Here is a 24,332-nt window from a genome sequence, read left to right as displayed (position 1 = left end):
TCATTAATGGTGGCTACTGTTTCATTTGTAGGTTTAATAAACGTAAAATGTTTGATTTTTGATCCATAAACTTTCATTATTTTTTGATTTTTCTGTGTCAGTTGTAATAAGATTCCCTTGAAGGTGAGAAAAAAAAGTATTTAATATTTTTATCAAAATTTTAATGGAACATATTATACTAATTTAAGGAAGTATTATGTAAATATACCTCGTTCGACCAGCCGTAAACATAATTTTTTACAGCTACAATACACTGTAATATGTAATCGACGACTATCATCCATATTTTAGTAAAAATACCTCTGGTGTCTTTAAAAAACTGCAAATAATCACATCATAGTATAATTTATTTAGTTATAAAATAAAGGTATAAGTATATATACAAATAAATAAAAAAATACATATAAAAAAATATGTGTAACAACGAATGCTACTCAATAAATGTATCTTCGATTTAATAAATATGTAAAATTCCTGTTACGTCGCTGCTATAAAAATTTTAATGGAGGAGGTTAAAATTATCAATATTAATCAAATTACTTTTGAGCGTTCCATTGACTGAAGAATAATAAAAATTTTAATATATATTGCGTATTTTTATTATAACAGTAAAAAAAATGACTACTAATTTTTTTTTTCAAATTCGATTATTTTTTACCCTTTTTTTTTACTTGGCTATTTTTGTGTTGAAATAACTGAGTAATATTGTACATAATTAGTAGATTCCTGTTTTTTAATAATTAATAACTATCATAATATTTATGTACATAATTTTTCGTTTTTAAATCTGTTGACGGTATTGGGGCGTAAATAAGTCATAAGTTTTGATAACCACCGACTGGCTATGAAAATATCATTAACAGGATAAAAAAAATTTCTCATTTTTAAACGAATTTTCCCAAATTTAAATGAAGCAAAATCAAAATATTTATACACCCATCCACCACTGAGGATTTTAACACATTATTTTCTAGTTGATCTTTTAGTTATTTTTTTAATTATTTAGTACATGTATTATGTAATGTAAAAACAAAAACACATATCTACAAATAAAACCACCCCACCTTCTTTATTATATGAAGCGATCGTTTCAGTTCATGTATAGGTCAGTGGCGTTTTCTCTGGGTGTGCAAGTTGTGTGTTAACGCCCTAAACATTGATGTCATACATGTGTGTAATATTGTAATTTGTAATTCATATTAGTATATTACATGGTTATATAATTTTATTTACAAAATCTTAAAATAATTGTCATGTAAAAATAATAATATCAAATAATAAACTATTGTTACTATTGTCTATTTTAAGCTCTAAACTCGACCATTCGCCCGCGCCGTCTGCAGCTACGACGCGCAACGGCGTCCAATAAGATTACGCCGATTACGGAATAATATTGTATTATGTTGTGTTTGTGTAGGCCGTAGGGTGTAGCCGTGTAGGACGTTAATGTTTCGAACAACGACTTGTGGTGTCTAATATCTCATATTCGTAATTTGTCGTGATATTTTCGGATAACTTCGGTGCCATGTTAATACTAGACCAAGTCGTTGAAAATGAAATTAACGACTAGCCACTACTCACTAGTCTAGCGCTAGCCTATACACTGTGTTTGGACCGTTAGTGGGGATCGTCGCGGCTGCACGTTATCCTGTTTACGTCGTACACTCGTACTGCAAGACTGCAACGCCGATCGTCGAAAACATAATATATTCATTATTATATTAATTTGTACATTTTCAGTTTTATATTATATTTAATTTTATAGATGTTGGATTTGGATGTATTTTTAAAAATTTAAAAGTATTTAAAATAAATAATTTTAATAATATGTTGATTGTTAATAGTTGATACGAATTTATTTTCCGTAAGGGGAGTTTTCCTAATTGTTTTCCTCACACATTAACGCCTAACGCCGAAAGTCAGGAAACGCCACTGGTATAGGTTCGGCGCCACTGTCCTTTACACTTCCGAACGAATAATTAACCTCATAAACAAAATTAAAACTATAATAGTATTGAACTATATAATCACCGTCAGCTGACAACTTTGATTGACCGCATACAGTATAAAACCCTGTTTGCTGGGGCATACCATCGCGGTCGGAACATCATCGTCGCTATCACGTTTCACTAAGATTGGATCTACCGCTGTTGTTACAACGATTTCTGGTTCCGGAGTACCTGGTTGTACTCGGAAAACGTTTGCCAATGAGTCACAGAACACGTACCATCCGTATGGCGTCCAGCAACCCGATCCTGTAGCGTTTAGAGGCGCCTTGACCTGAGTCTTCTCTGCATACACTGCTTTGCAAGCTACGTGCAATGTCCACAATTGGAGCATACACCCGACGTTGAGTTCAGTCTGGCAAAGGTACACGTCGTTTCTGCCAGTTGTAGTTATCGTTGAAAGACTGCGATGTGACAACGATCATATTATAATTTATTTAGTTTTAGACGTAGACATAATTTCAATCTTAAAACAAACCTCAGGGCTGGATTAAATCATTTAAAAATAATATAGAAATGAAAATTTAATGGTATTTATTTACACAATAATTAATTTAGTTTTTACTATAAAAAATATGAAAACATTAGCAGTAAAATACAGTAAAAAAAATACTAGTCATGTAAAAATAAATAATAATAATTATTATTATTACTTATCAAAGGAATTATTTAAAATAAAAATATCAAACCAATACGTATATTTTGCTCCATACGCGCTTGGAGGGGGGACAAGCTGGAGCATTTACTCTACTCTTCTTAATTTTCCAAAATATTTTTTAAATTGAATATTTTGAGATAAATTACTATTTACTACATAAAATATTGAAAATGGTCACATGAATAATAGGTTATTATTATAAAAACATTAGATTAGATTTGTCCATAGTTCAATATTTTTTTTAGAAATACAACAAATTTTGTAGTAAGATATAGAAAAGATAATTTCGTGGTCCTTGTATACTTAAATTTAACTCATTTAGAATTCAAAATATATCGGAAATATATATAAGTTTTGCTAACAATATAACTTTTTTCAAAATAATCACCAAGTAGTGATTTTTTTTCTCAAATATATTTAAAATATCAAAATGTTTTCGTTTATATCTTTAGTGGCTAATTGTCCACGGTGAATGAAACAGTGAGTTCATATATATGCTTTTTTTAGGAATTTTGTTAAGCACGTGTGATAAGACTATTACATTTTCCGGTTATAGCTACTGTTCCATCAGTACAAATACCAATATAGTTAGAAAATTGTAAATTAATTTTTTAGAAATTAAATTAGTTGATTTTGAAAATTTCTCTAGAAATACAGTATGTTTTTAAATTTATGTAATAAAAAAATTCTTATTTATCGTTTAGATTGGTATTTCATATAAATTAACAATATAGCTTCATTATTAATATTAGTAGATTGGTCAAGTTGTATTGCGTAAAATATTGATATTTGTAATTTTTTCACGAAGTGTATTTTCATTACTATAAGTCATAAGACATAAGTATTTTTTTGAATTTATAATCACTTACACTGTAGCAAAAAGCCTTATCATAAGTTAATAAACTATATTCGACGTTTATTATAAATTCTTTAATAAACGTCAAACAATAGTATTAGGCACTAAAAAAGTAATAATAATGCGTTTGTTTTCCCATTTTAAAATATAACAAATTTCCAAGTATTAAGTAATATTGTAATATTTATTGGTTTTATTTTAATATTTGAGCTTTTCGTATTGATTTAAATCATATGGTAGCAACCACCTAGGTTGAGAAGCACTGGTCTATATTTCACAATAATTAAACAAATTGCAGTATATATCCGAAACCCAGAGGAATCTATCAATATCGTATAGCATTTTGCAGTATAATATTATAGTATACATTGCATACTTTTTTATTTAATATGCTTTTATAATTTGGTACACCAATCAGGCTTTTACTTTAAATATTGATTCGGCTGAATAAATCCGGTGTCAACGGCCAAAAGTTTTTCTCCGATTCTCCATGCCCACACTATCAAATCAAATGCTGGATAATCACGCAAGCCGATTAAATACTCCAATCTTAAAAACAGTATAGACTTATAAGGTGCAGAACAGCTATTATCTGAAATGTATTACAATTTTAAGATTCAATTTTTTTGAAATCATATATCATTATTATATAATGGGCGAGTCAATAAGTATTAAAACAATAAAAAAAAAAAAAAAAATTAAGTTTAAAATAAGCTCCAATGAAAATAAAAACATTTGGTTTAAGTTTATATAAGTAAACAAATTAGAACATAAATTGCTTCATTTTAACATTTATATTACATTAAAATTGTAGCTGTAAAATTATTTTATAAAACATATTTATTTTCCATACATACCAATAAGAGTTTTTAACACTTTTAGTTCAGGGTATGAACATATAACCACCTTAGATATTGGTGGTTGTTCAGCCAAAGCCAATAAATTTATATCACAGCAATCAACACACCCAATGCCTTCTAAAGGTAATTCTTGTTTCCCATCACTGTTATTTGGAAATGACTTACTGCCAACTATTAAGATATCTTCTTTTTGAGTAACAACGTCATAAAATATTATGGTCTTTCCAGCTCGTATCAATAAAACATCTTTGGATACGAACTTCAATTCATCGACATTGTTTGGTTTCAGCCATCTGAAATAGTTTATTTTCTTGAATACACGAGAGTTGGAATATAAAATATAAAATGTAAATTATGCAAGTTAAATATGTTAAAAGAATGTAAAATAGGGCGCATTGTTTTTTTTTTTTTTATTATCAAACTAACTTCATTTAAAAAGGAAATTTTTCTACTACAATTAAAGAAAACATTTTTGTAATGGGCTTTTGTTTTTGTTTCGTCGCCTTTATGTAGTATTTTCTTATTATTTAATTTAAATAAATAATAATTAAAAAAAAAAACTATTTGTGTAGGTATTTATTAATTTTATTAATTAATTATAGAATTGATATTAACAAAATATTTTTAATAAGATATTTTTGACGTTCCGAATAAATAATATAATCAATTATTAAAACATGTATAAATTATGCACTGATTATTAGGCAAACACCGTCGCGGCTCCGATGAGATATTAATATAAATCTTCATTATCCTGTTGGATTTGTTCGTCTGTTCTTTATGCCCTTCTATATCTATTGGCTGTAGTTTAGTCGTTTGAAGGGCCAAATCAAACCCTTTGTGTCTTGCTGGCATTGTTTATTGTACAAAACACAAATCGATCACGTTGAAGTACTTAATGTTGTACTAAATAAATTCATGAGATTGAAGAAAGAATTAAACTATTCTGTTATTAGAATTAAATTAAATAATATTTGTATATTGTTATATTTGCGGAAAGTCACCCTTTACGCCTAAGAGTATGAAAAATAGTTTACATCACTCTCTCAGACCTACTGAATAATGAATATACACACAACATTTCGTGAAAATCAGTCAAACCGTTTCGGTAGAGTTTGATGACAAACATTTTCCGTTGTGACACGAGAATTTTATATATTAGATGATATGTTTAATATTTTTGTCATGACATTGAAAAACATATATTATACATTTTTTTTAAACTTAGATTACTTAGAAGCATCAACTAGTACGGTTAACATTGAAAAATCTTTGGTAACATTGGTGCGGCTAAATTACGACAAAATCAAACATTACAATAATATGCAAAATAGAAAAGAATTTAACAGAATCTTTAGAAATATACTATTTACGAGAAGTGATTAATTTTGACAGTGATGAATGTCGTGGGCTTCGTTCGGCCACAAGTCCTTATACAGCCAGCGCTTTCTGAAGTAACAGTAAATGGGAAACCTACAACAACACTATAACCATTTGTACAAATTTAAAAGTCTAACTTGAAAATTCTAGCGAATTATTAATTATTTTCTAAATTTTTATGCGTAATAAATTGAGAACTCACGACCATTAAAAAACTGTTCAATTCATAAAAAAATATAAACATTTAATACAAAGTTTTTCATGAGGTTTTATTATAAGTATTTAAATATATCAAGTACACTCGTATATACAAAATTTTTTCATTATCATTTTAAGTTTAAATTTTTCCCAAATATTGTCAGAATTTAAAACTTTTCTAATACATTATAATAATCAATAAAATGTTACTCCACCACTTCAATTATCTAAATTTAAATAAATACTTAAAAATAATAAATGAACTAATAGTTCAAAAATATTCTATTTTATATTGAGGAATTCAAAATATAAATTATTACATAACAAAATAAAAATTTCAAAGATTTTAACAATAAAAAATAATAAAAATAAATATAGCTTATTTTTTTAAAGATAATTGTAACGATATATTTAAGCTAAACGTTTAAACAAAATAATAAAATAATACAAACAATAGCTCGATTAATAGATATTGGAAGATTTACCTTACATGTATACTATTGTCAGTACATGATACCAGTGTACTTTCATCTGCATGCTCGTACAAAGCTTCTTCGCTTAACGATTTTAAAGTTATATTTTCTTCTATTTCCTCCATCTTATATTATGATATACAATTAATTTATTATAGGTACATATAATATAAATACACAAACTAAAAAATAAACATTAAATATTTATTTTATGCATTTTTTTGAAAGATGGATGAGATAACTAGGGAAACTGTAACTAACATTATAAACTATAACGGTTTATTATGATTTATTAATTATTTAATTTTCAAGCACATAACTATAAATAAATACATAAACAAGATAAAAGTTATTAATAATTATCTTACATGGTGTGGGAACCGGTGATATTGAATTGAATCCATGCTACTTTTAAGTGTTTGATTTGAGTTCGGTTTATTATCTTAATATCTTTGAATTGAGTCCGTATAGATAAAATATCATAACTACCTAATTAGTATACCATATAGCAAGTGACGACTTTGAACTTTGTACATCATATTTTGATTGGTAGGTACGCAACGATAACGAATATTCGTCAACAGCCTGGTGGTATGCACTCGTTCATAATCAACCAGTAGAGCCGAACACTTCGTGAACACACAATTATTATAAATTATTACGAGTGAAAAATGGTGTATATGTTGTAATGATATGCTCACACATCATAATTTATTGTATATTTTATCATTTAGTTAAATAAAGTAACGGTCAAGTTGTCGCACGCAGATAGCCTTCAATAAAAACCTATAATCCCTATTGATCACTGACGAGAGAGACGATCTACATTGTTTGGCCACGTGGAAACCCAAACGCTATTGCGACCATATGGCACAAAGCGTTTGACCTATTTTCGTGTGCCGCCAAAGACAAGGGATGGTCCAATGAGGCTCTATGTCATCGGGGACCCTGGCTGTCTTGATCACGTCGTCTTCTCTAGTCAGTGCATGAGCACTAGCCAAACCATCGAGTGCATGAGCATCAGCCAAACTATCGAGTGCATGAGCACCGACAAAAACACAGTGCAGGCGCACCAGAAAAACGAGCAGGAGTTCTTCCCAAGACCTATCATACATCCCACAACTCAAGACTGCGAGCGACAGCTGGACTTCTTTCTTTTTCTAAGATAAATCAGTGTTGTTTTTCTTATTTAAATTTAAGTTTTCCTTAAATCATATCGCAACTTGTATTATCTTACATCTTTCTCTGAGGATCGTACTACAGGTATTCACCGCGGCGAACCAGGTAAGGTGCATGCCCTACATACTTATTGTCAGTACGAAATATTTTACTATTTAATTTACATACGGGGTATTTGATCATATTCTCGAATCACGATCTCGAGAACCCTCCGAAGAACAGGAGGAAGGTAATAACGCAAGAACAAGTACATTCAATATTTATTAGTACTGGACTTACATACAAGGCTTGTGTCCCTAGTGTCAGTCTGGCCACGTCATACTCTTAACATATACCCTTTTATAATAATTTTTGATAAGTTTTACATTTTAATTTTAATTTCTCTTATTTTTGTGTTATTACAATGTTAAGTGAAAAACAAGAATTATTAAAGGTTTTAAGTTTTGATTTCATAAAATGTTGCAAGGTGAGGTTCAACGGTAGACATGTAGTAAAAACTCGTGTAAGAGTTTTTTTTTTTTTTTAACTAACTTCTGATATTATTATGTTAGACATCTGCAATGAACAAAATCATGATGAATGTGACGAAAAACTACTTACTAGATAGTTGTTAAACTGCGGGTGATATTTCTGCCCGGTCATCAAAAATTTTACATAATAAGCTTAAAAAAGGTGACATTTCATCTCTCATAACAAACGATGTTATTTTAATTAAACAAAACATTCACCGTGTTCATTCACTGCTTCATCCTAAATTATCTAAAAGTACATACGTGACTCAAAATGCATTAAAATCTATGAATTTTATAACAAATAATGATGAAAACTTTTAAATGTTTTTAAATGATTTCGAAAATTCGATGGTAGGGTTTTCAACGAAAATTAATTTAGATGTCTTGTGCGATGTAAAAATATAAATATTGACGGGACGTTTTATAGCTGTCCTAAATACTTTACTCCAATTTTTATGATTTATGGCTACTATAAAGATATAAAGATGAATTTTATGTTCCTCTTGTGTTTTTGCTGTTGTTGCAAAAGAGTTGAATATTTATGTTAAAGCTTTTAAACATATTATTTGCATCGCTAAGTTTAACATTTTGCGAAAGACATATAAGGGACCAAATGAACTATGCACATTTTTAAAAATGTATATTGACAAATATATTCATGAAACTGTCGATGAGTTATTTATTTTCTCAGATGGATGTTTGGGTTAAAACCGTAATCATACAATTGTTCGTTTTCTTATAGCACAGGCATCTTAGCAGACGTTTCAAAAAAAAAATAAAATAAAAAATAGAACATATTTTTCCAATAAGAGGTCACTTGTGATAGAGATTTTGGCATAGTCAAACCTCAAGCTTAAAGTAAGGAAACAAGACCGAATATACGCACACGACGATTTTATTGAGCTCATTCAGCAATTATCAAACACTCATAAGTTTTCAGTTGAAAAAGTCAAAACAAAATATATTATTGATTATAACAATTGGTGGCCAGATTTTTACAAGAAAAATGTTCTTTTAATAAAAATCCATGGAAAAAACGTATTAAAAGCATAAAAAATTACATTTAAAATATCCGATTATTTTCATTTCATTTATGATTCGTTCAAACCTGGTATCCGCTCGTTCATCCTTACATCGACAACTTTATCAGCGAATATTTTTCTCTTGCAATATCTCGTCAGATTTATCCAGATTTTCTGATCATCATAAATAAAAAAATGAATAATATTAAAAGTCTTCTTTGTCATATACCTGCTGATAAAATGCCATTCTATGATGAAATAATCCATTGGCCAATAACTGAAGCACAAGAGCATCACAAAGAAGATTGTTGATAGTTTAAGTTTTTTAATATTATGATAAAACTATGTAATCAATATTATTTTTATTATTATTTTGAGGTATTAATTTCAACAATAAAAAATTTAAATAATATTTATATATGGGCTGAGTTTCGATTCGACCGCCGGTGGAACCGCGCTCGTACCGATGAACCGAGGCTTCTTCGTAGCGGTGGATGGAAACGTCGCGGTCACCCGGGGATCGCAGCGGCTAAAATCGGTCCATCCTATCAAATCGCACTCGTCGACGATTCTGCGGCGAGGGAAAAACGTTAACCGTGCATGGATGATAAACAGCACTGAGAACTGGACTTGATAAGGTATGTGAGTGACCTGTGTCGGAAAGATGATTGCTCGTTGGCCGTAGGAACCAAGTCTCGCTTCGAACGACCCACGCGTGCTCACCGGGCTATCTGAGGGCTTTGGGCGTACTCTCAGCGCGTGGAACTTTCGTGAAGGACCTCAGAGGCAGCCGGGGCCTGACAGAAGAAACATTTGGGGCTTCTCTGGATTCTGTTTGACCGAACCGTTGATCGGGGAGTCGCCAAGAAGTGAACCACAAAACGAGAAGTTATTGACTATATTCGGCTCTACCGTGGCAAACCGTGATGTTCTGCGATAACTATCGCGGTTCAAGCGGTGTAGTCCCGGGTTCCTCTGGCCCGATCCAGCTTGTGTGGGTGCGGTTTGTTCTCCGAGCCGGATCCCGCGTGTTGCCGGGGAAGATCAGGCAGTTGTACCACGATGACCGACCGCAGTGACTGGTGTCAAGAACACGACTTATGCGGCGAGATCCAACTCCGTCGTGGGAGTGCTATGCGTCCCTTCCGCGGGGGGGGGGGGTGGTTGGGGCGGCAGCACGAACCGTTGAGGAATGCGCGGCAGAAGCCGGGGGACGGCTTCTCGGTAGCCGCCTATCAGGATATGACAGTTATTGCTGGTTGCAGTGGGAAAGATCGGGAGACTCCACAGCAGTCCCGCGGCCAGGTGCGAAACGCCCGTTGTCAGTGGCGTACACCCTTCGGGGAGCGTAGAACCGGGTGCCTCAACAGGAGTTTAATTAGGTCTTATAAGTCTCGTAAATAAGGGCCTGCTCCCCCTTCGAGTGCTACGTTACGCACATTCAACCGGGGGAGGGGGAGAGTCAAGTGCAATTTTAGATACCTAAACAGAGACGGCAATCTGTTAAAAAGAAAACCGTACGCACACAAGATAGCCCTGTAGCAGACTTCGCGCGCTGTCCTGGGGTCTATCGCGGACCGGCAGTTGCAAGGACTAGAGCGCTGAGCTCGAATTTCGTATCGCGGGAATAGGAGACCAGCCTCGGCGGGCAGGCCCGCTAACGGGTCGCACGACCGTGAATGTTCACCGAGGACCCGCGCTCGTCCGTGACGGGATCGCCGCACTAGAGAAAGGACTTGTGGTGGTTGTGAGAGTAACATCTTAGTAGAAGGGGTTTGATTCGGGTGGGAAACCGTCGGGTACAGGCTGCGGTAGTAGCTCATTATGGCGTCTAAGGTAAGGTGGCGCTCCGGGCGGGTTTTTGGGGTGCTTAGCTCCCGGGAGCTCACTCTGGTCTTTTGCCCGGAAACACACGGAAAGATGTATTATATTAGTATCAGTTTTCAATAATGTAGGTAAGTAATTATTAGAAGTTGAACGATAAACTATATGGTCAAATTATAAAAATGTTTAAACTTATTTTGAGATTGATGATTTACAGAGTGTTCAAAAAGTTTGGAAACAGTCATCAGACTAATTGTATCTGATAAACGATAATATGATATAATTAATGAGGTGATTGCATATTTGATTTAATAAAACAGTTAAAATGCAATGTTATCTATTGGCTATTATTGCAATTTAATAAAAATATTAACCAAATAAAAACTGAATCCCGGACCTATTGTCCGACTTTTTTTAAAACAAACTTTTCATCCGCGATTCGCTGAAAAAGTAGTATTATATCTATGCCCAAAAAATTGAATAATGGTCATTCAATCTATATGGACAATTTTTATAATAGTATTGATTTAGCAGAACAATTATTACATAAAAAAAAAAATCATATAATGCGGGCTACATTAAAATTTAATCAAAAATTATTCCTGAGGTTGTGGTAAAATCAAATTAAAACCCGGGAAAACAAATGCAATGTACTTTAATGATGTGATGATTGGTAAATGGGATAAACAAGATGTTATGTATATTTATACTGAATTCCAAAATAATTTAATACTTGTGAAAATGTAAAAGGTTATGAAAAAACTAAAACCAGTACCATTTGCAAATTATAATAAAATTATGATTGAAATTGATTGACAAGACCAGATGAATAGTTACAATCCATTTTTAAGAAAAATCATTCATTAGTATAAGAAAATAAGAATACATGTAATCCAAATGTTGTTAGGTATTCTTATAATTTGTACAATCAATCACAAGTCTGATTTAAGATGACATTTTATGATTTTCGTTTGTCTATTCTTATTGAACTTTTATCAGCATATCCAAAACTAAGACAAGATGCTAAAAGAAAACCCATTCCAAAAACACATAAGGTAGGAAAAAATGGAAGGGAACTTCGTTAAAGATGTTGTGTTTGCGCAGGAAAAAAATATGAAAAGATACTTCATATTTCTGTCTAACTTGTTCAAATTATCCAAGAAGTCTTTGTCTTTCCTATATCTTTGCCTATCTTCTTTAGTTGAACGTAAACACAATTCTGGTCTTAGATTCCTCGAAGGGTTATTGAATGACCAAGTCGATTCACCTAACCTTTAATTTGTTTTTAGATACCTGGCCGTTCCACCCAATCGACTATTCCATTTTATGTTCCACATTCTACCTCTAATTACTTAGTGAATGAGCCCCTAAGGTGATTAATTTCTATTGCCAATGTGAACCAACACTTTACATTTTTTCAATGGTTATAGTTGATATTGTTTTAATTTTATTCTCTTCTTTGTATTTTTATAATATCACCTTATATTTTTGTTTACCGTTCATTTATTATGCACATATTTTCTGTTAATTAAATTCATTTAATATCATTGTAAAAAAGGCTCAGTTCGTAAATATGTAATACCTAAATAATAAAATAAATCACATGTATACATTTAATATTATTGTGTAAAAAATATAATGCCACGAATGATTTTTAAGATATAAATCAACAGACACAAGCTTAATTGTTTATAATGACATTAAAAATATATTGTATTGTTGCGGGTGTTAAAATTTATACATATCAGCCATTATTGTATACACAATTCTCTATATGTATGATAACGACAATTACCACGATGAGAGACAATGAGCAATGGTAATATTAACACAGGCATGAACATCATTGAATTACCTATACAATTTAATGCCAATTTCACATAAATATTTAACAGTTGTTAAATACTCCACATTTAATAATCACGATTTTATGTTTTGGTTTACCAGACGCGAATCCTGAATCTTCTATCTAAAAAAAAAAAAAAAAAAAAATAATACGGTTAAAAATTTCATCAATTTTTATAACCGTTTTGGTGAACTAGATACATACGAGTTTTAACGTTTTCATTCCGCCAATGACTCTACCAAAAACGACATGTCTACCGTTTAGTACTGTCAGTGGTTTAAACGTGATCATAAATTGTGAAGCGTTTTCATTTTTTTCTAAATTGTACATAGATAAAGTACCTGTGTCATAGACATATGAGTATCATGAATTTGAAGTAATGTAGTAAACCGACGGCATCGCTTTAATATGTAATACAATAATTCATTATTTTTTTACTCATGTGTTGTTGCCAAACACACTTTCCCTATTGTATGTTACTATTTAATATTAAATAATATTACATTTCCCATTACTTAGATGGTAATTACAAAGTGGTCAGCCAGACTTTCACTTTTCTAGTTACTACTAATGCTGAAACAGTCGTCTCCCAAGGGAGGACGCAACTAGAAAAAAGGAAATCCCTAGAAGACAGACTCATAGCTTCCAAGCTGAAAACGAAGGATGGTTCACACTGATCCAATCGATGGCCAATTTAAGAGCACTAGTTAAGGGGCAGAATATTATCATTAATAGGCTGTGTAGCAAAGTCGACTCTCTTAGCCAACTATCTTCCTTCACCAGGAGTGCCAAAGTAAAAGAAAGCATCTCAAACATAGTTGCTATAATCGAGGAATTAGCCGCGAACAGAATACCACTGAACACCCTTCTCATCGACATCCTCCACCAAGCCTCACAAAATCAGAAGCTTATTGCTTAACCACTGACAACGTTCAGTTATATCTAGATTAAGTCCTTCAAGCCATGTGCTGAAACCCAATACGCACCCTAAAGGGTACTTAGAAGTATACAACCGACTAGACAAGCAAGACGCGAAGCTCGAGGCAATTATAGTCAAGCTATCACTAATGCAGACTCCAAGAAAACCTCTATGGCTAGAAATAACTAGAACCAGCCCTTGTACCACCTCAGCTTCAAACCTTAAGTGCCGCTGGAAGCATGGCCAATGGTGAAGAAAAGACCAAAGAAAGAGCGCAAAATATCCAAGCCAAATTCAGACTTGACGTAGTCATTTCCAGAGTTGGAAAGATGAGTACACTGACATACTAAAGAAAATTAAAGCTGGTAAGGGAGTAAAAGCAGTAAGTAATAGCATTAGTGCGGCGAGACCAGGGAAAGTGGCTTTCGTGTGGTCCTTGATCGGAAGTCAACCAACACAGAAAATTTGACTAAAGACATACTCCGAGCAGTGGGTGGTGGCGTAACTTTCACTAGATTAACAAACACCACAAAACTAGAAATCAGAGACGCGGACGAAGAAGCATCCGATGAAAAAATCTCATAGGCAATTGAGGCAGCAGCAGTGTCATCGATAAATATTAAGATTATAAGCAAAAGAAGAGTCGGATGAGGGACCAAAACCATAACTTTTTCTGTGCCCTCGAACTCAGTAAAGGTGCTGGTTTCCTCCAGTTTTAGAATTGACCACGTTAATTGTAGTGTCAGGCGCATGTTCGACGTCAAAAGTTCTTCAAATGTCAGGACTATGGCCACACAAGGTATAGTTGCACGGTCACCAAACACAACAACCTATGTTGGCACATTAAGTATAATCTTTAAAAATAAAAAGTTATTTATTTATGCAAACGTGTTCTTTCTGGTTTCATACATACAACCACTGATTCTCGATGAACGTTCAAGGGCCCTATATCTTACTTGCGTTGGGCTGACCCTTCCCCCCAATTCAAAATCTGTAAAAAAATTATGTTATTATTCAGCAAGGAATTTGTATGAATTTGCATGCCACTACTTCGTCCAAAATTTCAATTTCAAGTGTGGGGGGGGGGGATGGCAAGACATCACACCAGTTTCTTCCTATGGAAAATATTAAAATTTTAGTGGAACCACATTTTTAATAATTACTATTGAATTTTTATAGTTTAAGTTATATAAATGATACTGTATTCGAAGAAGTATTGACTAATTGCGAAACAGAAGATGGAGAAAGAATGTTTTAGAAGAAGTAATTGAACATCATACCGAAGGATTTCTGGATCACAATTCATTTCAGACATGGGTTAAAAATATACATGAAAATAGCAAATAAATGATGCACAAAGGTACAATTAGTAAAACTAATTCTAAAATTTAGCAGTTGCAGTAGGTAGGTATTACTTTAGATAGTTGTGATACCACCATAACTAATATTATCAATTCAATATTTGAAGAATTTCCTACATTGAAAGAAAAAGTAAAATGCACTTCATTAAACTTTAAACTAACAAGTAGTTCGACTAAGCTGACGATGTGTTTAACCTGACCGCGAAGACATACTACGCTTCACATATCTATACAAAATCCTGAGTCTGGAGCCAAAGTCAACACAAAATCTTTTAATGTTCTTAAAAAAATCCAATTTGTGTAATAAAATATGAATGTTTAATTTTAAGTTAATAGGTTAAGCAATATATAATAATATGTACCGTAAAGCCAGACCAATAGCCACAGTCACTGCGGGTCTTTAATTAATAATAATAATAATAATAATAATAAAAAAAAAAAAAAATGGGAAAATAAATAATTTTTAATATTTTTTGGACAGTTGTTTCCGATGTGGTGAGTCAACATGTAAGAATTCGAAGTAAAAAATGTCGTGAAAAAACAAAAAAGTGTATAACAGAACTTTCTGACAAGCATTTATTTATTGATATATTTTATTGGGAAGGTAAATAATTTTACTATATACAAACAAATATTATTCTTTTATAAATTAAATAACTACTTTATATTCAATTATAAAATAAATTAGTAAAATTAAAAATTACTGTAATTTTTCAGAGGTAGGTGTTTCCAATAATCAAAGTTCAGAAAATACTGCACAAGTGAAAATGCGATTATCAGATATCCCACCACATTTGATATACAACTCCATATCTTATGAACTTTATGAACTTAGGGGAGTAATAAGTTTTAGTCTAGAGAAATTGAAATTAAGATCGACAATAGGACATTACAATACTTATATTAAGAGAGAAATAAAAAACTGGCAATTATTTGATGACCTGAAGAAAAAACCTATTTCAATAAAAGAGAATAAAGAAGTTTCGTGTGAACTATTAGTGAATACTTTAAAAAATGTAATAAATATTAACACTAACATATTTTAAAATTATCTTAATCACAACATTTATAACTTAAATGAAATATGCAATTTTATAAATATGTCTATAAGTTTTCTATTGTATATGATATTAAAGCAATGTCAAATAAATAAATAAATTTATAAATACACTATTAAATTTCAATAATTTATTTTTCAGAATTAAAATAAATGTCAAATTAATTAAAACAATAAACAAATTAACGATACTCTTCTTTTACCGTGAAAGTAGTGGTGTGCGAATTTCAAAAAATGTCTAAACCATAATTTAGTATATTTAACATAATTGAGTTATATATATTTTATAACTATAATTATAGAACTACTGTTGTTGACTTGGTTATTTGACTAATTATTATAAGTTAATAAAAAGTTTCATAATATGTTCTTATGGCTTATAATTTGTACATAATTTGAAATTTACACCTTAAATAGTTGATTTTGTAAACGTACAATATATCATATGTCTTTTATACGTCTTTAAAATATGTATTAAATCCGATGGCGGATAGTGAACATCGATCAATGAGTTGTATATTCAACTAAAATCGTGTTAATAAAAAAATATTTAGTAGTAAATATTAGTAACTTTAAATTTTATTAAGCGTATGAAGGAATAAATTAAGTCGTTGAAATTATATTTAGAAATTGCCCAAAATAAAATTAATCAGTATTTATAAACAAATTATTAACACACTGCATACGTCTATTCAGTTATTATTTAATAAAAAATAGATATTATTAAAATATTGAATTATAACATAAAAAGGTTCCAAATGTATAAATCTTTAATTTTTAATTTGCAGAAAAAAAGAATGATTTTTTTTTTAAAAGTTTGGTGGAAAACGGAAAAGGTCATTTTTGATAAAAAGTTGTAACAACAACCGTACCGGGTGCATTGTGGCTGAGCGTGTAGTTTTCGTCATCGAAATATCGTTCGTTATTTATAGCTGATACACCACCAAGTCCAATCGAGTATTCGACGTCTCCTGCTAAACAAAATAGCCCCGGTATGATGCGGAAGATTTGCGTTCCACTGTAATCAAGTTCACCCAATCTCTGTTGGCACAGCATTTTGAAATTTTCAGCTGTTTTGGGAACGATGCTATCGTATACTTCAATCGTCATACGACCCAGCGACCTGTTCTCTGTTAAATTATTGATATCCAAATAACATCTATGATAATAATTATACTCATGTTACATGTTATCGACGAAAGTCCAAAAATAAAAGACGCTAATGTAATGTAAATTTTACTTGGATTTTTTAATTCGTAGATTTTTTGGTAATTTCATGTTGACAATAAGCGGATCATAAGACTTTTTCTTCTTATAACTTTCCGGAAAATTGGTCATGGACATTATTAACTTAAGGTGATTTTTGTAGTGTTCTTCCATTTCATTAAAATCGACTTTAGGTTTCTAGAATATTCATAATAAAGTTACATTACATAGGCATTTACAATTTCGTTCATACCAATTTTTGTTCTATATTTTAAATACTTATATATGTACTTACTACGCGAACAATTTTATCTAGAATTTCAACGTTTTCTTTAAATATTTTTTGTTTTAATTTCATCATGTTAACATTGTTACTTTTAACTTTTACTCTATTGTTGAATAAGTTTGATCTAAAACAATCGGTTTTACCCTGAACCACACTTTATTAATTAGATATAACTAATATCATAACTTTAAAGTTATAAGGTAAATAATGTATTTAATAATTAAAGTGATATTCATGTTACAACCTGTGATGTATACAATATACATTAAGTTCATATGTTAATACCCTAACATTTTTATCATTCGCTAACGACTCTAAATTATTCTGCTAACTGATTTTGGCGTTGATGTTTGAAAATATTGTTCAAAATTTAATTAATAAAGTCTATGGTTATACTATAATAATTATAACTAGAGCGCGGATTTCTATGCCATTGCATATTTTTTTCCTTTTAATATTTTTGGATTTTTGTCAGTTATCTCCACGAATTATCATAATTTGAAGCTAATGGTGAAATTTTTTTTTGCATATTTCTGCATATTTGAAGGTTATTGCATATTTTTGCATATTTTGACAAAATTCAAAATTTATTGCATATTGAAGCGAAAATTTAAAAAAATGTATAGGATAATATTTTGTCAAGTAGAATGATTTAAAATTTATATCTATTCATTTGGCATTTTTAGTGATAAAAATAGTCATAAAAAAAACTGGAAACTCGAAATATGACTTTATATCTAAGCTTTTCAATAATTGACGAAACGAAAGAAAAAATGCATTCTATTCCTGGATTGAAAGGTGTAACACTTACAACAAAATTAAACGAGCTTTCCAATAAAAATGAAGATCTGAAAATTCTACGAAAAATTAATTCAGTGTTATTAAGTGAAAACGTTCATCTTGAAGATCTTTATCAAGATCCGACAATACTAAATTGCTTCAAATATGCCCCAATAACTTCGGTTGACGTCAAACGTTCGTTCTCAGTCTTTAAAAATATGTTAATCGATAAATGATACAACTTCACAAAAGAAAAACTTGAAATGCATATGATTATTAATTTTAATAATAAATACAATTTTAAAAATAAATTAAGTTTAGAAAATTTCCTAAATTATTTATTATTAAGTATTTAAGTAATTAATTATTATAAGTTTTATTGTAAATTTTAAATAAATAAAAAATTCTTGTATATTTTTGCATATTTTCATAATTTTTACTGCATATTTTCATTATTTTTACTGCATATTATATGCCATATTTCGATACTTTTAAGTGCATAAAAATCCGCGCTTTAATTATAACAAAAAAAAAAAATTGATTTATTTAATCAAAAAAATGTTTTTTTATAAAAGTTCCCGGTTTTTCCATAATAATTATTTGTTTTTCCTTATTATTTTGAAAAGTACTGAAAAATGTTTACTTTTGTTTTAAAAATACTAACTAGATTTAATTTTCTATCTAAAACTACCCTCAAAATGAAAAACTGAATTGTTTTCATTGCACCTTAGAGACAAAAAAAGAAAAAAAACATATCATTGTAAAACCAATCTACTTGCACATTAACTTCAATAAACCAAACAAAGCATTGAGTTCAAGCAATGTTAAATCAAATAGGTTTGCACTTGTTTTATAATAACTTGTTTTAACTATAAAAATAGTTTTCCTTTTGGCGTTGTATTTCTTGATTAGTATAAATAAATATTAAATTAATTCATCTGTAAAATAAAGTTTAAAACACTTTGGGTATGCATGAAGATTTTGCTAAATGTGAAGGCTCAGGTCAAATAAGAACAATATTTTTTTGTGGAACTTTTCCGTTAAAATTACCGCACTCAATATTCCACACAAATCCGTAATAAACGGGTGACATTATAGCGATCATGTTTTTTTAAATGAATATAGACATACATACACGGGTATCATAAACACGTGAATATAACAAAATAAAACACTTACAATGTTTTTTGTGAAAGATTAGATATTATGTGTAGAGTTTTAGTTTTATAATTTATATTAGTTGCAACAGTCAACCGTTAGGTTTGGGTGTAGCCACATTAAAAGTTACACACAGTTATTACAGTATATAATTTTTTACAAAAAATGGGTAAAAGAAAAAGTTGGGTGTAGCACTATGCTAAGTAAGAAGGAGATCGCGACTATTGTGATATATGTGATGATGATCAAAATTTATACTCCTTTGTCAGTGAAACTACTAGGTCTCTAATAAGACATTTACAAAATGTACATCAAATTAAATTACCAAAAGAATCAGTGACAAAAAAGTAATTAAAATTATGTTTTTTATTCAGGTCATTAAAATCAAACAATTGTTAGGTACGTATAAAATATAAATACATTAGTATATCATTCCTACCAACACATTTATTACAAAAATAGAAACAGAAAAAAAAATATTATTGTAGTTTTACTAGGATGTAAATAATTTATTAATAAATATAAAATATTCAATAAATACATATTATAAAGGTTTCAATTGGGATTTAAAAATCCATTTAATTCCGAAGAAGTTATAATAAGGTTTGGTAGTTCTGAAAATGAAAATAATACATCTTCCATCAAGAAATTTTAGTTTTGATACAATTTTAGTAAATTATATTAATACATCTTCCTAAAGTTTAGAAAATAATAGAAATAAAAATCTAGAAAACGTCGTCGTATATCTAAAAAACGTGTAAATACGTGAATACAATAATTCACAAATTCACGTGAACAATATTATACAAAATGTTAAAGAACGGGTCTTACAAATCGAACCTTTATTTCACGTGAATACGCGAGAGCATATTCACATGAAATAATTAGCGAAAAAAAAAACAAAAAATATTAGTTAAGTGGTTTTGAAAGTCTACAGACTTTCATTTTATCATTTTATTATTTACCAAAACTATTCTAAAGTAAATAAAAAATATAAGTATTATAATTATTTTTGTCGTAAATTTGCTTGAAAAATATCATTTAGTTTCTTAGTTTTAATCTGTTTTCAATCAAATTGATCTAAACATATATAAACCATAAGTAAATTATATGTTAATTTTATGATAGCATTTAAGATAATATGTCTTTTGAAATACACATCGATTAATACGGGATCAAGGTATTGTGTCTTTTAAAACACATATTGTAACTTCGATTATACCAATTAAAAAAATAAATAAATATGTAATCAAGACACAAAAGGGGTTCTAAAAACCCATACTTTATAATTATACGAGTAGGTTGTTTTTTTCAATACCGTCAAATGGGGCAACACTAGCCTTTAATAATAACTTTGATGCATAAATTGGAAAAATATAAATTATGACATAATAGCTGCCAGCTGAACTATTTAACGTAATTTCTTCAAAATTGTATCAATCTGCGGGTAGGAATAGAGGTTTCAATATGTAATGAATTATATGAAAATAATTGTTCAAAACTTAATTTAGTGAAATTAATAACAATTGTTATCAAATAATGAAGAAATTTTTTTCTTTTAAATATTTGATTTTATTTGAAGAATTACGTTCTATACATAGTACAATAAGTAATACTAATAAAAATGTACAGACAATTTACAGGAATAAACACATGAGGAGGGAATCACACATTTGTGACACCTCTTATATTTATAAGTTTTAACTTAAGTTATCAAATCACGGCACAATTCCTCTAAAGGCGTCTGGTTAGATTAGGTTAGGTTAGGTTAGTGAGGCTAACACATTGATTAGATGGTTAGGAATATTTAGAAGTTTGACGTTGAAGCGTTTATAGTAGATAGCAGCTGTATCGTCGATGGAAGGTGATTTGAGGTCGGAGTTTATGGTTTCGTTCGAAACGAACCAGGGTGCACCAGTGATTAAACGAAGAGTGATATTTTGGAAAGCTTGTATAGTTTTCTTGTTCGAGTTCTTAGCAGAACCCCAGATTACTATACCGTATGTCCATTATTGGTTGAAGAAGAGTTTTATAGAGAATGATTTTGATGGGTAAGGTAAGATTCGAACGAAACAATGGCTTTAGCAGGTGTGAAGTCTAAACTTAAGTTTCTTACGCTTGTCTTTGAGATGGAGAGACCAGGTAAGGCGTCTGTCGAATGTAAGACCAAGATATTTTACTTCTGTCAACTGAGAAATTATGATGTTGTTGATTGTTACAGCTGGGCAGTTTAGAGGTCTTAGTGAGAAAGTCACAAAAGAGGACTTAGATTCATTGATTTTTATTTTTCAGTTGGTGAACCACTATGAGAGAGTATTTAGATGAGTTTGTAGTTAATGAGATGCGGTGGTACAGTAATATACAGTAGTTGAATCATATTTTAGAAGAAAAAAATATAAGTTATCCAACTTTCACAAAAATGTTCTCCATATTTATCGAAATGAATAAAAAAAGTAAAATTTGGGCCAATGATATTCCATTCAACAGTATCTGTCTTCTTAAGGGTTAACATGATAAAATAATATTGATGTTGTTTATACAATAAGAAGATAATAATAATAGTAATTAGATATAAATAATATATGCATGGCATAAAATATAATTAATAGTTTTTGTCAGCATAATAAGTTATAATAAAATTGTATTGTTCATACAATAAATAAAAAACACAAATAATAAAAAAATGTATGAACAAAGAGTTTAATAGTTGAATCTAATCATATCGAAAAATACGAAAATTAAACTTAAATTACTTTACATAATGTTGTAATAGAGTAAAAACTATTTTATAATTAAAATGAGCTTTAATCAATTGTCAAAAGTATAAAATTAAAAGTAAAAAATATAGAAAATATGGAAATCATATCATATAATTATTAACAAAATTATATTTTTTACCTTGGTACGATAAATTATGTTAATATTTTTTATTAATTTAAAATTGTCCTCTTCTATTTGTGCTAGTCTTGCCGTGTTTCTTTCAATGGTTCCAGGCTTGTAATACGCTGTAACTTTAAGCGAGGGTGCTTTGTTATCCACTTTTGGTCTAGCACTTCTTATCTAGAAACAAAAATCGTGTTGTGATTTTATTACAAGGTACAATGTTTAGTAAGTTCGGGTCACAATCATAATAAATTTAATATGCTTAGGAAGGAACAAGGGAGACCACGTTGAAGGTGGATGGACAATGTTCGGGAGACAATGATGGAACTTATGCAATCAAGAGAAATAAACTGGGATATGGCAAAGGACAGAGGAAAATGGAAATAATTAGTTTTAGCAGCAGAAAGCCTAAAAGGCTTGTACAGCGAAAAATATATTATAATAATATACAGCCAGTTGTAGATGGACGTAACAATGCTTAAATTTAGAGCTATAGATGATAATCGGGCAGACATTGAATTCAAATTGACAAATTAATATAAACATAAATATCATAAATTATTTTAATTTTTCTTAATAATAGGTATATTAACAAGTCATCGAAAACATCAAATACTTATCACTTAAGTCTGTCTTACGAAAGAAAGTACCGTTTATAATACAGATATAGTTAATATGTTACAAACTATACATATTTTTGCGTTCCTACATGTTTATTATGTATATATTATGTACTCGAACATTTTTAGTTTTAGAAATTATGTATTTTTTTCTTTACATTGATACAACATTTATTTTACATTATTTCTATGCTGTCGATACATATCCTCCCATGACGCTTTTCTTGTGAGTTTGTTTTGCATTTTTTGTAATGTTAGTCTTGACGATATTAAAAATTTTGTAATAGAACTTATTGAAATATATATTAAAATATATATTAGTAGCTGATGCAATAAACAACTAACTCAAACAATTTTCGTTATTATTCAATCGTATACATTTTAACGTTACCAGGTAATTGTCTAATAAAGGTGTGTCAGAATTATTACGGATAGGCGAAATAAATGTAGTTTATGTAGAAAATGTATTAATATTTATAATAGAAATACCATTAATTGATAACTTTAAGTTTATAATGTATAAATCTATACCTTTACCTATTAAGATACATGATAATATTTACATAATTATAGAACCCACATCAGATTATATAGCTATAGATAAGTCATGCTTATATTTATAAAGCTAAGTTCCCAGCAATTATCAAATCGTAAAACCATGACAAATGTAATTATTAGTAACCACGATTAACCTATTCAAAATGTAAAAGACTCATGTGAAGCAATGTTATTTCGTAATCCAGGAACAATCCCCAAATTATGTAACGTTAAGCATGTTCAATTTAATCATAATATATGGCATAAGTTAGAGAATAGGAATACTTGGATATATATAACAAATAATGAAAATATTTTAATCACTTGTCAAAATATGACAAAACCAATAATAGAAAAAGTAAATGGCCGGTACAGGAATGTTAAGCTTAGATAATTATCGTGAAGCAAACACGGCCGAAAACGAAGTTAAATTGAAACCAAATAGGAAAATAATTTCGAATGCTTGTAAATTACGTTCCTAGTTTGAACATCTCAATGGACTTGAGCAAATGGGAACATTTAATTGATAACGAGATACAAAATTTTCCATCTCCAAAACAAATCCCAATTATAAAAAACAATTTAAATAAATTAACGGAAATTTCTAAATCATTAAGTTTACTTCAAAATTCATTCACAAAAATACCAGAGGAAACAATAAGCATGTCAGTTATATTAAATATATTTTAATAATGATAACAGTCATCACCG

General features: G+C 30.0%; 1 protein-coding gene across 1 annotated transcript; it reads right to left on the bottom strand.

Moving 5' to 3' along the window:
• Positions 1-12,704: 12,704 nt before the first annotated feature.
• LOC112591361 (peptidyl-prolyl cis-trans isomerase CYP19-4-like) lies at positions 12,705-24,332 on the bottom strand. The gene is made up of 7 exons (XM_025335158.1): positions 23,265-24,332; positions 22,480-22,641; positions 17,653-17,787; positions 17,392-17,555; positions 17,024-17,310; positions 13,019-13,155; positions 12,705-12,937 (listed from the first exon to the last, which is right to left on the bottom strand). The coding sequence occupies exons 1-7, from the start codon at positions 23,325-23,327 to the stop codon at positions 12,857-12,859; spliced, it is 1,029 nt and encodes a 342-aa protein (XP_025190943.1). The 5' UTR covers positions 23,328-24,332; the 3' UTR covers positions 12,705-12,856.

The sequence above is a fragment of the Melanaphis sacchari genome, unplaced genomic scaffold (assembly GCF_002803265.2).
Source record: "Melanaphis sacchari strain LSU unplaced genomic scaffold, SCAv2.0 Contig132_pilon_pilon, whole genome shotgun sequence".
Classification (NCBI taxonomy): Eukaryota; Metazoa; Arthropoda; class Insecta; order Hemiptera; family Aphididae; genus Melanaphis; species Melanaphis sacchari.
This window is presented reverse-complemented; position numbering and strand designations above follow the sequence as displayed.